The sequence below is a fragment of the Cheilinus undulatus genome, linkage group 1, assembly GCF_018320785.1.
Source record: "Cheilinus undulatus linkage group 1, ASM1832078v1, whole genome shotgun sequence".
In the NCBI taxonomy this organism is placed as follows: Eukaryota; Metazoa; Chordata; class Actinopteri; order Labriformes; family Labridae; genus Cheilinus; species Cheilinus undulatus.
Genome location: NC_054865.1, coordinates 20,360,664 through 20,372,748, shown reverse-complemented (window position 1 = coordinate 20,372,748; position 12,085 = coordinate 20,360,664). Strand labels below are relative to the sequence as shown.

Here is a 12,085-nt window from a genome sequence, read left to right as displayed (position 1 = left end):
AAGTCAATGCAGGCTGCAAGCAGCCCTCTACTGAATTCCTCAAAGTGCTCAGTGAGGACCTGAAGTGCCATGATGCTGTCTACCATGGACCTCTGAAGTGTAAAGCCTGACTGTTCAGGCTGCTGGTGGTGGAGCAGAGGATCATGGATTCTGTTCAGCAGTATCGGTGCAATCCAGAGTGGGATGTGAAAAACGAAGCACAATAACAATATTGTTCTTTTGACAGATCTTTCTACAGCTCTTTGTTTTGTCCCATTCTGTTCCATCACAGGTCCAAACTACCCCATTTTCCATTGAAAACACTCAGTAATGATTGAAACTTTTTAAGAAATTTGGGTCACAATTTGTCGAGAACAAGGTGGTGGTGACTGAGGCCAGTTAAGAATCACTGTTTTAACAAATGACATTTTAGTGTGAAAACTCTACCTGTTGTAGCTTTAAATTAGAGGACTGAAGCTTTGAAGAGGAAGAATATTAAGCTGATATCAAGGTTATTATGGTTGACCAAAACTAAATAACTAAGAATAAAATTTAAATCATTTTAGTTAACTGAAACGGAAAACTAAGCTTAGCAAAGAATGGACTAAAACTGTATTATATGCTTACAAAACTAAACTAAGATAAAATAAGGGACAAAATCTCCTTAGTTTTAGACTTTGACAGCAGTAGACTCACAAGCATGTACACCCAAACCTGGAGAGTGCAAAATGGTCTGAAGACTTATTAAAATGGTTAATTTTAGGTCTTGAGTTGAGATGAATTTCGAGTGATTAAATAAAAAAATGAGGACTAGCCTGTTTGATTGTACTTTTTAGAATTATATGCTTACTTTTTCTGACCCTTTTTGGGTCTCCCCCTGAAAGTCCAGGTTGAAGTGTCCAATATTATGAAAAACTAACACTTAAACTAATAAAAAAACTAAAACAAACAAAACTAACAAACCAGTAGTTAAAACTAATAAAAAACTAACCTGAAAATGACAACAAAAAGTAAAAACTAATGAAAAATTCCAAACTATATTAACCTTGGCTGACACAATTGTACTTTTCTTCGCATATGAAGTAAGCTTTTAGTGCAAATTAAAATCAACCTCTTGATATCAATGAAAAGTTTACTTTAAATCAACTGTTTCAAACTATTCCTCTGCTGTTGCCATGATTGAGAGTGTTGTGGGTATTTAAAAAACTCAGAATAGATATTTCCTGAATCCTAGATGGGAAATAATGTTGAGAGAAAAACATTGGTTATGAGATTTACTGTAGAGCAAAACATTTTTTAAAGTCATATTTTAGGATTTGAAGCTAGCTGGAATTATATTTTGATCTCAGGTGACTTTTAAAGCTTGAAAAGACCCTTCAAGATCACTGACCTTGTTAGATTAACATTGTTGTCTTTTACATGTTACACAGAGAAGCACATGACTGCAGTTTTAGTGACGAGGACATTAAGTTACTGTAATGCAGACTGAGGTGAATACAATTGGAACAATGTAAGCATCCGACATCACTGACCAGAATTCATTGCACAGCAGTGGTGTTTCAATATTCTCAAAATGTACAAACTTAGTGTTTCTTTGTACAGCATACATATACAATAGTGTTATCACAACATGCTTTAAAAGTCTCAAAATACAGGCTTCCTTTAAGTCAGTCTTAAAAAACAATATCCATTGTCTCAGGATTTTAACAGACCTGGTCCATTTACACCCATTAATATAACGACCAATTTCAGTCTTTTTCCCTCCTCCAGCTGTGATGTAAAACTCACATTTGTCTTAATATCTTGGTTAAATTCCATCTTGATTTTGGTTATTATTTTTTCCATGTCTCCTTGTGTAGTTTGTGATATCATTTATGACAAATTAACACAGATGTTTCAAGTTTATTTGAAAGTCTTCTTTTTATACACATCTACATATTTACAAAAAAGTTTCATTCAACAAGCATCCAAGAGAAACAAAGAGGAATTTCTAAACCACACGTACTCACAACAACACTTATGTGTCACACTCACATTATGCAAAAAAACCTGAACACACACAGTTATACCTACACGCACTACCATGCACAAAATGCAAACACACGCAGCTCAAGACGTCTCACTAACAGAAGTGCTAACAGCACAAAGCATACCGGGCATTTAACACTAATATGCAACATTTCTAACACACATTCACTTTGAACACAACACCCACACACAAGTTCACTCCACCACGGTTAAAAAATAAAAGACACTCTGGATCCAACTGGAGAGAGCACCAGCTCTTTCACTCTGTGTGGGAAAGGGGGGGGGGGCAGATTTCACTCTAAAACTCAGACTAATTGTGTGGATTCAATTTTCTCTAGTATGGTGTACAAGCTTAAAGTAGCATTTTCAGTGAATATTACACAACATTTTACTTTATTTTTCCCTACTCACGCTGATCTGACTTTGCTGTTCGAAGTAAATTTCAACATATTTTGGCCATGGGCAGTTTGTCTTGTGTTCAATTAGCAAGACTTACAGTTACCTGTAGTTGCAGGCTTGGCATTAAAATACATCCAGGTGACTACTTTCAAACTGTTTAATGTAACAACACTGTTTTAAGTTGGAACTAATATACTATACTGGATTAGACTCAGTTTTTGGGCTAAAAAAGCTGCACTCTGGCTTGCAGCCTCCAAGTTTATACTCAACAGCTTTGTAGTAACTTTTTAAATTTAAACCTGTTCCTTCAGTGGTTCAGCTGGAAAAAAAAAACACTAATTTTTGTTTTCGCCAAATTCTGCTTTACTTTGATAAGATCGGAGGTTTTTGTTTCTTGATGAACTCCCTCCCCTACACAGAGGTCTACAGAGCATGGTGGTCCTTGTGAAAGGGATGTTTTGAGGATACATGAACAGGTGTGGAATGGGAAACTGCTCAATCTGAATCATATTTATCTCCATCATCGTCATCGTCATCATTTTCTTCACCCTGGCAGCTAAGCTCATGCAGCACCTCCCTTTGGTAGCGCTCCCAGCTCCTCCGACTGTACGAGTGCTCCTCCTCCCAGTAACCTGTACACACAAAAACAAACATTAGAAACAATCGATGTTGTCTTCTAGACACACATGCCACTGATGCTCTTTCATGCTAACACAAACTTCCTGAAATTTTCAGCAAACAAAAAGTTTTCATGCTGACTGTACCAAGACTTTTCCTTTCTACACTCAATCAGCGCGAACCAGTGAGTCAAGATGGAACAGCCTCTTTCTGGTTTTAGTCCACCAGTATGTCATGTCTCATTCTTTTGTCGTCTAATGTCATAATTTGTTTTGACATTACATTGATTTAAGCCAAAATCCAGTACTTTTGCACGCATTTAGAAGATGATTTATCATGTCAGTTGACTTAAAAAAACAAACAAACAAACAAAAAAAAAAACGATCATATAGCGCTAATTCAGTTAGACAAAACAGTCGGGCACTATCATAATTGAGATCAGCTGATCTTACATAAGCCCTCATCAGCTAACAGACAGCTGATTTGCTCTGAGCACACTATTGGCTAATCATAATCAGACTGCCTAATTTAACCTGCTCTTGCCTGGCTTTTCTCTGTTGCTCTTTCTGCAAGCCGCTCTTGCAACCCACCTCCACCCCAGTTCCTCCTTCAGACTGTGTAGCCTCTTCAGTTAATATGGAGTTGGAATACCATGATTTGAATGCCTTGTATAGTTTGACTGCAACAATGATAAATGAAAAACATGACCCAGGATGAAAAAATCGGTTTGGTTTGTTTCCTCTTCAAAAGTTCTAATTCATGTGAGTAATTTCTAAGTTGAAAATCTGGAATTCTTGATTGATCCAGAAGAATCTCATTCCTGCTTAATGCCCAAACCAGGGGTGGGTGATATGGGGAAAAAAAAAAAAAAATCACATCATGATTTTTTTTATGGCCAGATGACAAGCTCGATTTTATCATGATTTTTTAAATTAAATTTCTAAGACAAATTGGCAAGTTAGTGACCAGAAAAAAACAACCTTTTCTCTGATTTTTCTCTATTTCTTCCGCACCATCCTGTTGGCCAACGCATTATATGTATGTGTGTGTCTGTGTGTGTGTATGTATATAGATGTATGTAGAGGTCTTATTCCACAATATTAAAGTTCCAAACATTTATTTTCCTGCATTCTGATCTATTCTGTCTTCTGGAACCAATTCCTAAATTTTCTGCTTCACTTTAGAGTTATTATGTGTCTTCATCTGTGTTTAAAATCTACTTTACTGTTTATTAAGCACATTTTGACACTTTGATTTGCATTTTAAAGTATATGGTCTTTAAAAAGAATTCCAGCAGCTGAAGCTTTGAACAAGTAGCCTATTCATCCAGTATACAATTTAAAATCTTAAGTTCCACTTTTAGCGTGAGTCTCTGCTGCATCCATACATACCACCATAGCGCTCCTCTCTGTCACTGTCTGTGCCACTCTCTTCATCTGGATAGTCATTCCTCCAGTTGCCTTCCTCATTCTCGTCATCTTCATCTTCATACACCTCTTCCTCATGAACCACAACATCTGGAACCTTAGAAAAACACACAAGCATTTATATATAGAAGCCTTATTTTTTAGTCATTGTTTGTTTAAGGGTGCAACTGACCATAAATCTCATGCTTCAGATCTGATTTTTGTCAACAGATCAGATGTTTACTACTTTTCAACTCCTCTGCTAGCCATTACTCATAATTTACACCTTAAACACATAAATCAAATTAACCCTGCAAAGCAGCTGGATTGGCCAGCTTTCATGTCTGCCATCAGGCAGAGCCATCTTGGCAAGTCTCCAATCTGAAACAACTGTACCAGGTGTAAAAGTGGCCCTGACTAATTAGGGTCACTGAAGGGGAATGAGGCAGTAGCTACAGGCGACATTTAGTTTAGAGAACAATAGCTGCCACTGGTGTAGCGTTGAGCTCGGATGTAGCTATGGTAGAGCAGGAAGTTTTATCAGAGCTGGACCTCATTTTTTTAGCAAAATAAAGAGCAAAGAAAAGTACTGAAAGCTTTTCATGACGCAAGAGATGTTCTAGCTCTCCTCCCAACCTGCTGTGACAAGACGTTACAGGCAGGTTTGAGTTGTACCAAAAGCTCAATGTTCAAATGTTCAATGGCTGTCGCCAGTATAACGATTATCTCTGATGTAGCTTAAGAATAGCAGCAGTTTTTTAAAATTGGGTCACATTTCTTTATCAAATCAAGAGTGAAGGACCACACTGAAAGCTTTTCTTGGCAGGGAAGAAGTTTTTGCATTTCTCCCAAACGGTCTTGGCAAGAGTTTTATCCACCAAAGCTCCACTGCTGGTAACCTACAATAGCACCTGCCTGCTGAGTTCAGGGTACTTATTAAATTGCACATACCTACCAATTCATTTTGTCTTGTAGCTCTGATTGGCCTGTAATTAATGTGACAGAGAGTTCATCCAATCAACTTCCAAGAACTTTTTTTCGGTCCTGCCCTGTTCAAATGCTTTGTAAAGGAGGTTTCTGATATGGCTGTGACATATATCCCATGCAATGGATATATGAAACATTCTATCTGGTTTGTCAGGTCAGATTCTACAGCTTGGGCTGTGCTCATTTTTAAAATTCCAACAATAACATCACAAGAAGTTAAATTAAAGACATCTCCCTCTTCTTTGACATATTGCTTTAAAAATTATGCAAAACAGCCTTGAATCTATAAAGTTGCATTATTTGGGGCCCCGGTAGCCTAGCTGTTATATCCTTAAGCTCATGTACAGTGGCTATTGTCCTCAAAAGGTCCAAATCTGGCCTATGGCCCTTTTCATGCATGCCTTTTCCTTCTCACTCTCTAGTCTTTGATTTCATCAACTGTCCTTACTCAATAAAGGCATGAAGCCCTTAACTAAATCTTTTAAAGAAAAAATAGAAACTTAAAAGCTGCATCATTACAATAACAATAGTCTAATTGTTACTGCAAACCATGTACAGCAACATTACAAACATTAAAATATATTTTGTTGTTTTATATTTTACTTTATTGTCTTTGACCAATGAATGGTACCGAACACTGGAAAATTCTGGTACCGTTTGAAATAAAAAGTACCGAAACATACAGAAATTTTGGTATACCGTGAAACACTACAATATAGACCATTCATTTAGCTGATGTGTGCCACTGCCTCCACCTGCATTATGTTTATCATGGGTGTCAGTCAAAACAAGCTGGGAGCATGACTATAAATCTTCACTTTCAGACTGAGCACAGTGCTGTATGTTTGGCTTATTTAACCAAACAGCAGCTACAGCAGGCTGTGAGATAACACTGCATACAACAGCTGAAACATGCATGATACATGCAGACAAGGAGAGATCAAGTGGAGAAAAGGCAAAGTACCATGTGATTTAGAGTAACCATAAACAATGAATAACATCTTAATCCTAAAGGTTAATCAATCTGTTCCACTATCCAGAATAATTTCAAGTATGCAGGACACATTTTATAAAGGCTCCTGCCATTTTTCCCTAAAACAAAAAGAATGCTGAAATATAACCCTTTCAAGGATATTATTCTGAATAAACTTCAGTAATAATCCAAAGCTACATACAGGTTTTTGATGAGGTGTTTTCACTACTACATCCAAAGCGGAACAAGTATTGCAGTGACCAGTCTAAATTGGAGCTGATTAAGTGACGACTAAGTGTCATTGTGGTAAATGAGCATATCACTGGTTTCAGGCCAAAACCTTGTTAATCCAGTTTTCATTATTTTAATTTTTTTCACAAATTAGTGCTACTGGTCATCCTTTGCACCTGTTAGTGGGGTTCAATAAATTTTAAAGTGAAAAAGTGTCACAAAGATGCTGACCATGACCTTTTAATGTTCAATTATCTTTTAAAACAGCTTTATTTCATCCCCTGAAAAGTGGTGATTTAGGAGATACAAGGCTTTGGCCCAACCTCGGCAATATGTAAACTAGCAGTATGGTTACTTTTAGTAACATAATATCTCAAGTTTTGGACACCTTGTTTTCCCAGGTCTACCCTCGACTCCACCCACGTCTTCATTCACTCACTCAGAGTTCAGCATTCATTCATCTGTCCGTCCATCCATCAACACACACCAGTTCTCCCTCATCGACGTAGGCCCTGACAGACAGGATGTCCTGGATCCAGCCTGGCGTAACGGTCTCCTGGTAGTAAAGGTCGTAGACATAGTCGGCATCCTGCTCTCGATGCTCCTCTCCGAGCCTCTCTTCAGATAAGCTCAGACTCTCCCGCAGCATCTTGGTGTTATTGCACAGGATCACTTCTGGATCTGACAGCATCTTTGATAAAAAAGAATGAAATAATAAAATATTTTCACTCATAAGGAAGAATTTGTATCATCTTTTTTTTTAATTCTCTTTCTTAATCAGCATAAAGACAACAGTAAAGCCTACACATTATCTTGGCATGTTTCTGGACAGAAATTTAACTGACACTTACTGTTATGACTGGGCAACCCCTAAAGTCTAATACTTATACCATTAATTAAATCATTATCATCCTCAGAGTTGGTCTATAATGAAACCCAGCTTTGCACTTAAAATAAATGAAAAGAAAGAAAAATAAAAAAACAAGTCTGCCAAACTATTTTGGATTTAATTCAGCTATCTGACATGCTGCTGTTGGAAAATATCCAGAACATGATTTTGATGTGCCCTGGCAAAAATTTCCACACCAATTCATTTTTCCTCCCCATTTTCAAAGTTTTTATTCTATACTTAATCATCTTTAAAAGAGCACAAAACTTTTAAGCTCAAAATTATTGAGATATGATGGGAATGGTCAATGTTGTCAATCCCTAGTGCATTTGGAAAAATCTGCAGAAATCCAGCATCATGCAAAACCCCTATGCAAAAGTATAGATAACTCTCACTTGATCTTGTTTAGGTATCATTCCTAGAATCATTTACAACTAATGCTCCACTCACCTTGCCAGAGGACTTGTCCTGTTCCTCTACATCCTCATGCACAAGATCGACCACCTGGATCTCACCAAGACCCAAACATTTCTGATGCTCCTTTCCACTCTCCTGTGCACCCTCAGATGTATCTGTCTTGGGGGTTTGCTGCTCATTTTGGCTCGACACCCCTGTGCGAAGGTTTGACAGTATTCTGTAGCGTTCCTCTCTCCGTGTGCTCCACTTTGTGCTCCGAAGGTCCCCAACTATCCGCTGCTTGCTGTTAGTTGAGGGGCGCAGCGGGTGGGCTATGCGAGGTCGATGAAGAGCCTGGCGGACCTGGGTCTGAACAGGAGCATCCTGGAGGAGAGATGACACTTATGAGAAAACCATCAACCAACATGCGATTTTTCTGTGACAACTTGTGGCACTTGAAGTCTTTCTTGGAAAAATGACTGCCCATGAAACCTTAAAAAGTTAAATTCTTCAGACCTAATAAATGATCCATTGCAAGTCACATCAATCAGGATGTTTACACTTAAACAGTAGGCTTTAGATGTCAAATTTAGTTTTTCAACCTTTATTTTTGTCTGTATATTTCCATCGGATGTGTGCAAGAGAGAACATGCCAGATAAATCTCTGTTTCTTGAGAAAGAGGTTAAAACATTTTTCAAACATGATTTTGTACTTTTTAAAAAATAACAATTTGAAGTGGATATTTACATAGGTTGAGATCTAAAGTAGAAGGTGTGTGTAACAGATTTTTAATCCAACATTTTTTTTTTGCCAAAATACGACTTCCATTAACACTAAAATGTATTTACATTTTATCTTTTTTATTTAAGATGATTGTTAAGTCTTTAGTTATACAACACTGGTATTCAGTAAAAACATAAAATAATAAAATGCAATATTTTCTTGTATTCCCTTTTTATCCACTCATCTGAAGTATCTCATCTCAGATTGCCGTGATTTTCTAACTTCTTCTTTAAAACTGACCACATCAAACTAATCTTATTAATCCAACTAACTTTAAGCTAAATAACTGACTTATTAATTCATATAGATCAGCTGGAATTTTAACAAATAAGCAGAATAAGACAAACAGAGGAATTCATTTTTGTAAAATTAAGAAAACCATAATCTGACAGAGTTGACAATGGGGATTAGAAGTGATATCTTAAACCAGCTTTTAAACCCAAATGAATTTATATATTGATAATAAAAAAAAGACAAGAGATGGAAATGGAAGTTAAAAGCAAGCTCCTTGCATGCTCTAAATTAAAATGTATCTATTTTTCATAATTATTGGATTGTGGATCTTGCAATGGCAATTTTTTTTGGCTCCTTGGTTGAGCAGAGGTGAGTTACAAACCCCGTGTGTACAACATGTTGCTCCTGAAGTCATCAAAATTCAGAAGTGCTAATCTTTTAACACTTAAATAGGACCAATAAATGTGAGGGCAGCTGAAAGTGTAACTGATTTTTTCATTTAGACTGTTAGAAGTTGTTCACCTATTTCCGGGCTTGGTTTTATTTCAGCAGGGCAAATATCTGAGTACCACTGGTCTTTATGGGGAATTACCCCATCCACCACCAATACAACAATATATTATACCTGACCAGTTCATCTGAGTACAGTCTGATGTTAGTTGATGTCAATGTCTTCACTGAAAATGAGGAGCCAGCTAAATGCCGTTTTTGTTCACTGTGTGGTAAATTTCCCAAATCTATCAGCCTCAGTGGCCTACAGGTTATTAAAAGCATCATAACAGAGAGATTTGTACCAGAAAACAGTAATTTTAATTGACAACTTTTGTCTCTCTGCTCTGGCACACTGCCAGGCAACTGCCCCGATCACAAGCATTTTCTTTTCTAATTTGAGAGGATCATATTTCTTGAGTGGGCGTGGCTTCAGCTCATTTAATTGACACATCCACGCCATCCAAGAGCTGATTTTACTGCCTCACTCTGAAACTTTAATTTATAAACTTAGGGATGTTTTATTTGATGGAAATTTGGTCTGGTGGTTCTTAACACAGTGGCCAGTCATACATCACTCCTAAAATAAAGATTTTCTTTATCACTTTACAGGGGCTTTAAGTTACATCTGGCTTCATCAAAATAGAGTAAAGGTATGGAAATTACACCACTTCTCCAATCAGCAGTGAAAATGTGCATAGCGCTTAGTCAGAATTCTTAGCTTCATAAATTATCATTATCTTCCAGTGTGTATTACCATTAGCCAAGACTTTGGCAGTGTATGTATAGATATGCTAATACTGAGATGCACCTCATAATGAAATAAACACGCATCTTAAATGCATCGATGACATACACCAACTTACCCAAAATGTCTCCATTATTCGGTACCATTAACTGCCTGTTACTAACATGGTACAGAGTGAATAACAACAAATAAAATGGCTCGGCTAAATCAAAACAAAAACATAACGTCATTGGCTCGTATCCTGGTTACGGTCAACTAAATCATGACTACGGGTTAACCTAATTAGCTTCCGTGATATGGGGAGAATACACTGTACTTTTATGTTCATTTACGCGTTTTATACTATGTAGTAAAACACATTATGCTTCTAAATTTAAGAACAATTTTAGAGGGAAGCAGTGCCAGTTCCTGAGGCCTACACACACGTCACTGACTCTCTATAGTCAATATAAAAGCTAACGTATGCTAATGCTAATGTTTGCCAACATCGTAGCCTAGCCTGAATGCTAAGCTAAAAGCAACTAGCATGATAGGTAATGAATATCGTTCAAATTATCTAAAATGTCAAATTCAAGTTGTTATCGGGTGGTTATAATCATTATATGTGTATCGTGGAGTCAAATAACGTATATTTTTCCCCAGCCACATGCGTAGCCGTTAGCCTGCTCTTCTCGGCCAGTTAGCCGCTCTGTTGCCGCAGGCCTCTCACCTGTGTCGCTACGGTCGCCACGAGTTTGAAGACTGAGTTTTCTATTTCGGCCTCTTTTGGCTCCGGTACAGTCTCCCCTGGGCTCTGGGATGACTCTGGACGGATACGCTTACACGCCAGCAGCAAGGCATCGGCGGGGTCAGTTCCCCTTTTCCTCTTGACTCGAAGAATCGTCGTGTTTGGATCCATGTTATCCCTCTGTCTGAGTTTGTCTGGTCTGTCTGGCAGGGGGAGGAGAAAAATGACAGAGGGCTCACTCCGCATTTATTTCCGGATACAGCGAACGTCGTCTTCTTCGATGGTAACTAGAGGCGGTTGGCATCCAAAATATTACAATACCGCCTACCAGTGGCTTCAAACAACCCTACAATCTCCTGACCTGTTTTGACTCTGTGAAAATTGAATAAAAATAAAGGAAGGGATAAAACTAATTGTATTAATAACAATTTCCGTTGCATAGCATCAACAATAATTTTAGTACCTTCTGGTTTTCTTTCAGTTTCACCAGCGCGGTTTATCACCATTGCTAGGAAAGCTAAGAGCTTCATCTTGCCTTTGTAGATGACTCTTCATGCCTAACTTCTCTCTGGACAGTCTGTTCTCCACTGTCTGTTATAGCCTACCGTTAGCACTTGCACTACATTCCTATATGGTGTCTACAAACAATAGCCTAGTTCTACAACCAGTTATCACTGCGTATACTTCAGGGGTTTGGGCAGGAAAGGTCTGACTAATCTGATCCAAGAATCCTTTACTAGCAGAGACTAAATTCAAAATCCAACACGATTGACATTTCTCTTCACCATTATTCTGTGACTGTCTATCATTTATTTTTACATATATAAACATTTTGCATCTACCATGTACGGCACTGCATCAGTATCTCCCTTAAGTAGAGTTCATCTGCTCAATCACTAAGATCCACTTTGAGTTATGAAAAAACATCCCTGAGTTAACCCTGTATGGCAAATGCAAACCATTTTTTGCAATGTCATAACTCAGTTGTTTCTGTTTGTACCAGATGAAGGTGCTGTAGTCCTTCGTATCAGCTCCTTTTTGACTGCTGTGAGTCATCTGAGCATCCCAGCTGGTTTCTCAGCATGGGAGACACAGGCGACAGCACCTCAGTCAGCTCTCATAACAGCACAGTCCCATACTGAGCAAGACTGACAGCATTTAGAGGGAGGTGACAAAAGTGGCATGTTGTTTAAAAGA

The 12,085-nt window shown here is 37.9% G+C and overlaps 1 protein-coding gene across 1 annotated transcript; it reads right to left on the bottom strand.

Annotated features, from left to right (window-relative positions):
• Positions 1 to 1,861: 1,861 nt before the first annotated feature.
• slc7a6os (solute carrier family 7 member 6 opposite strand) lies at positions 1,862 to 11,123 on the bottom strand. Its single transcript, XM_041792209.1, has 5 exons — positions 10,871 to 11,123; positions 7,961 to 8,290; positions 7,109 to 7,312; positions 4,416 to 4,548; positions 1,862 to 3,038 (listed from the first exon to the last, which is right to left on the bottom strand). Exons 1-5 carry the CDS (start codon positions 11,057 to 11,059, stop codon positions 2,902 to 2,904), a joined length of 993 nt encoding a protein of 330 aa, XP_041648143.1. The 5' UTR covers positions 11,060 to 11,123; the 3' UTR covers positions 1,862 to 2,901.
• Positions 11,124 to 12,085: the final 962 nt, after the last annotated feature.

Excerpts from the sequence above, each read along its gene's own strand:
- slc7a6os (XM_041792209.1), bottom strand. The coding sequence starts at position 11,059 with ATGGATCCAAACACGACGATTCTTCGAGTCAAGAGGAAAAGGGGAACT. Across the intron at positions 8,291-10,870 it reads TGGCGACCGTAGCGACACAG|GATGCTCCTGTTCAGACCCA; the intron begins GTGAGAGGCCTG and ends TCTCTCCTCCAG. Across the intron at positions 7,313-7,960 it reads AGGACAAGTCCTCTGGCAAG|ATGCTGTCAGATCCAGAAGT; the intron begins GTGAGTGGAGCA and ends TTTTTATCAAAG.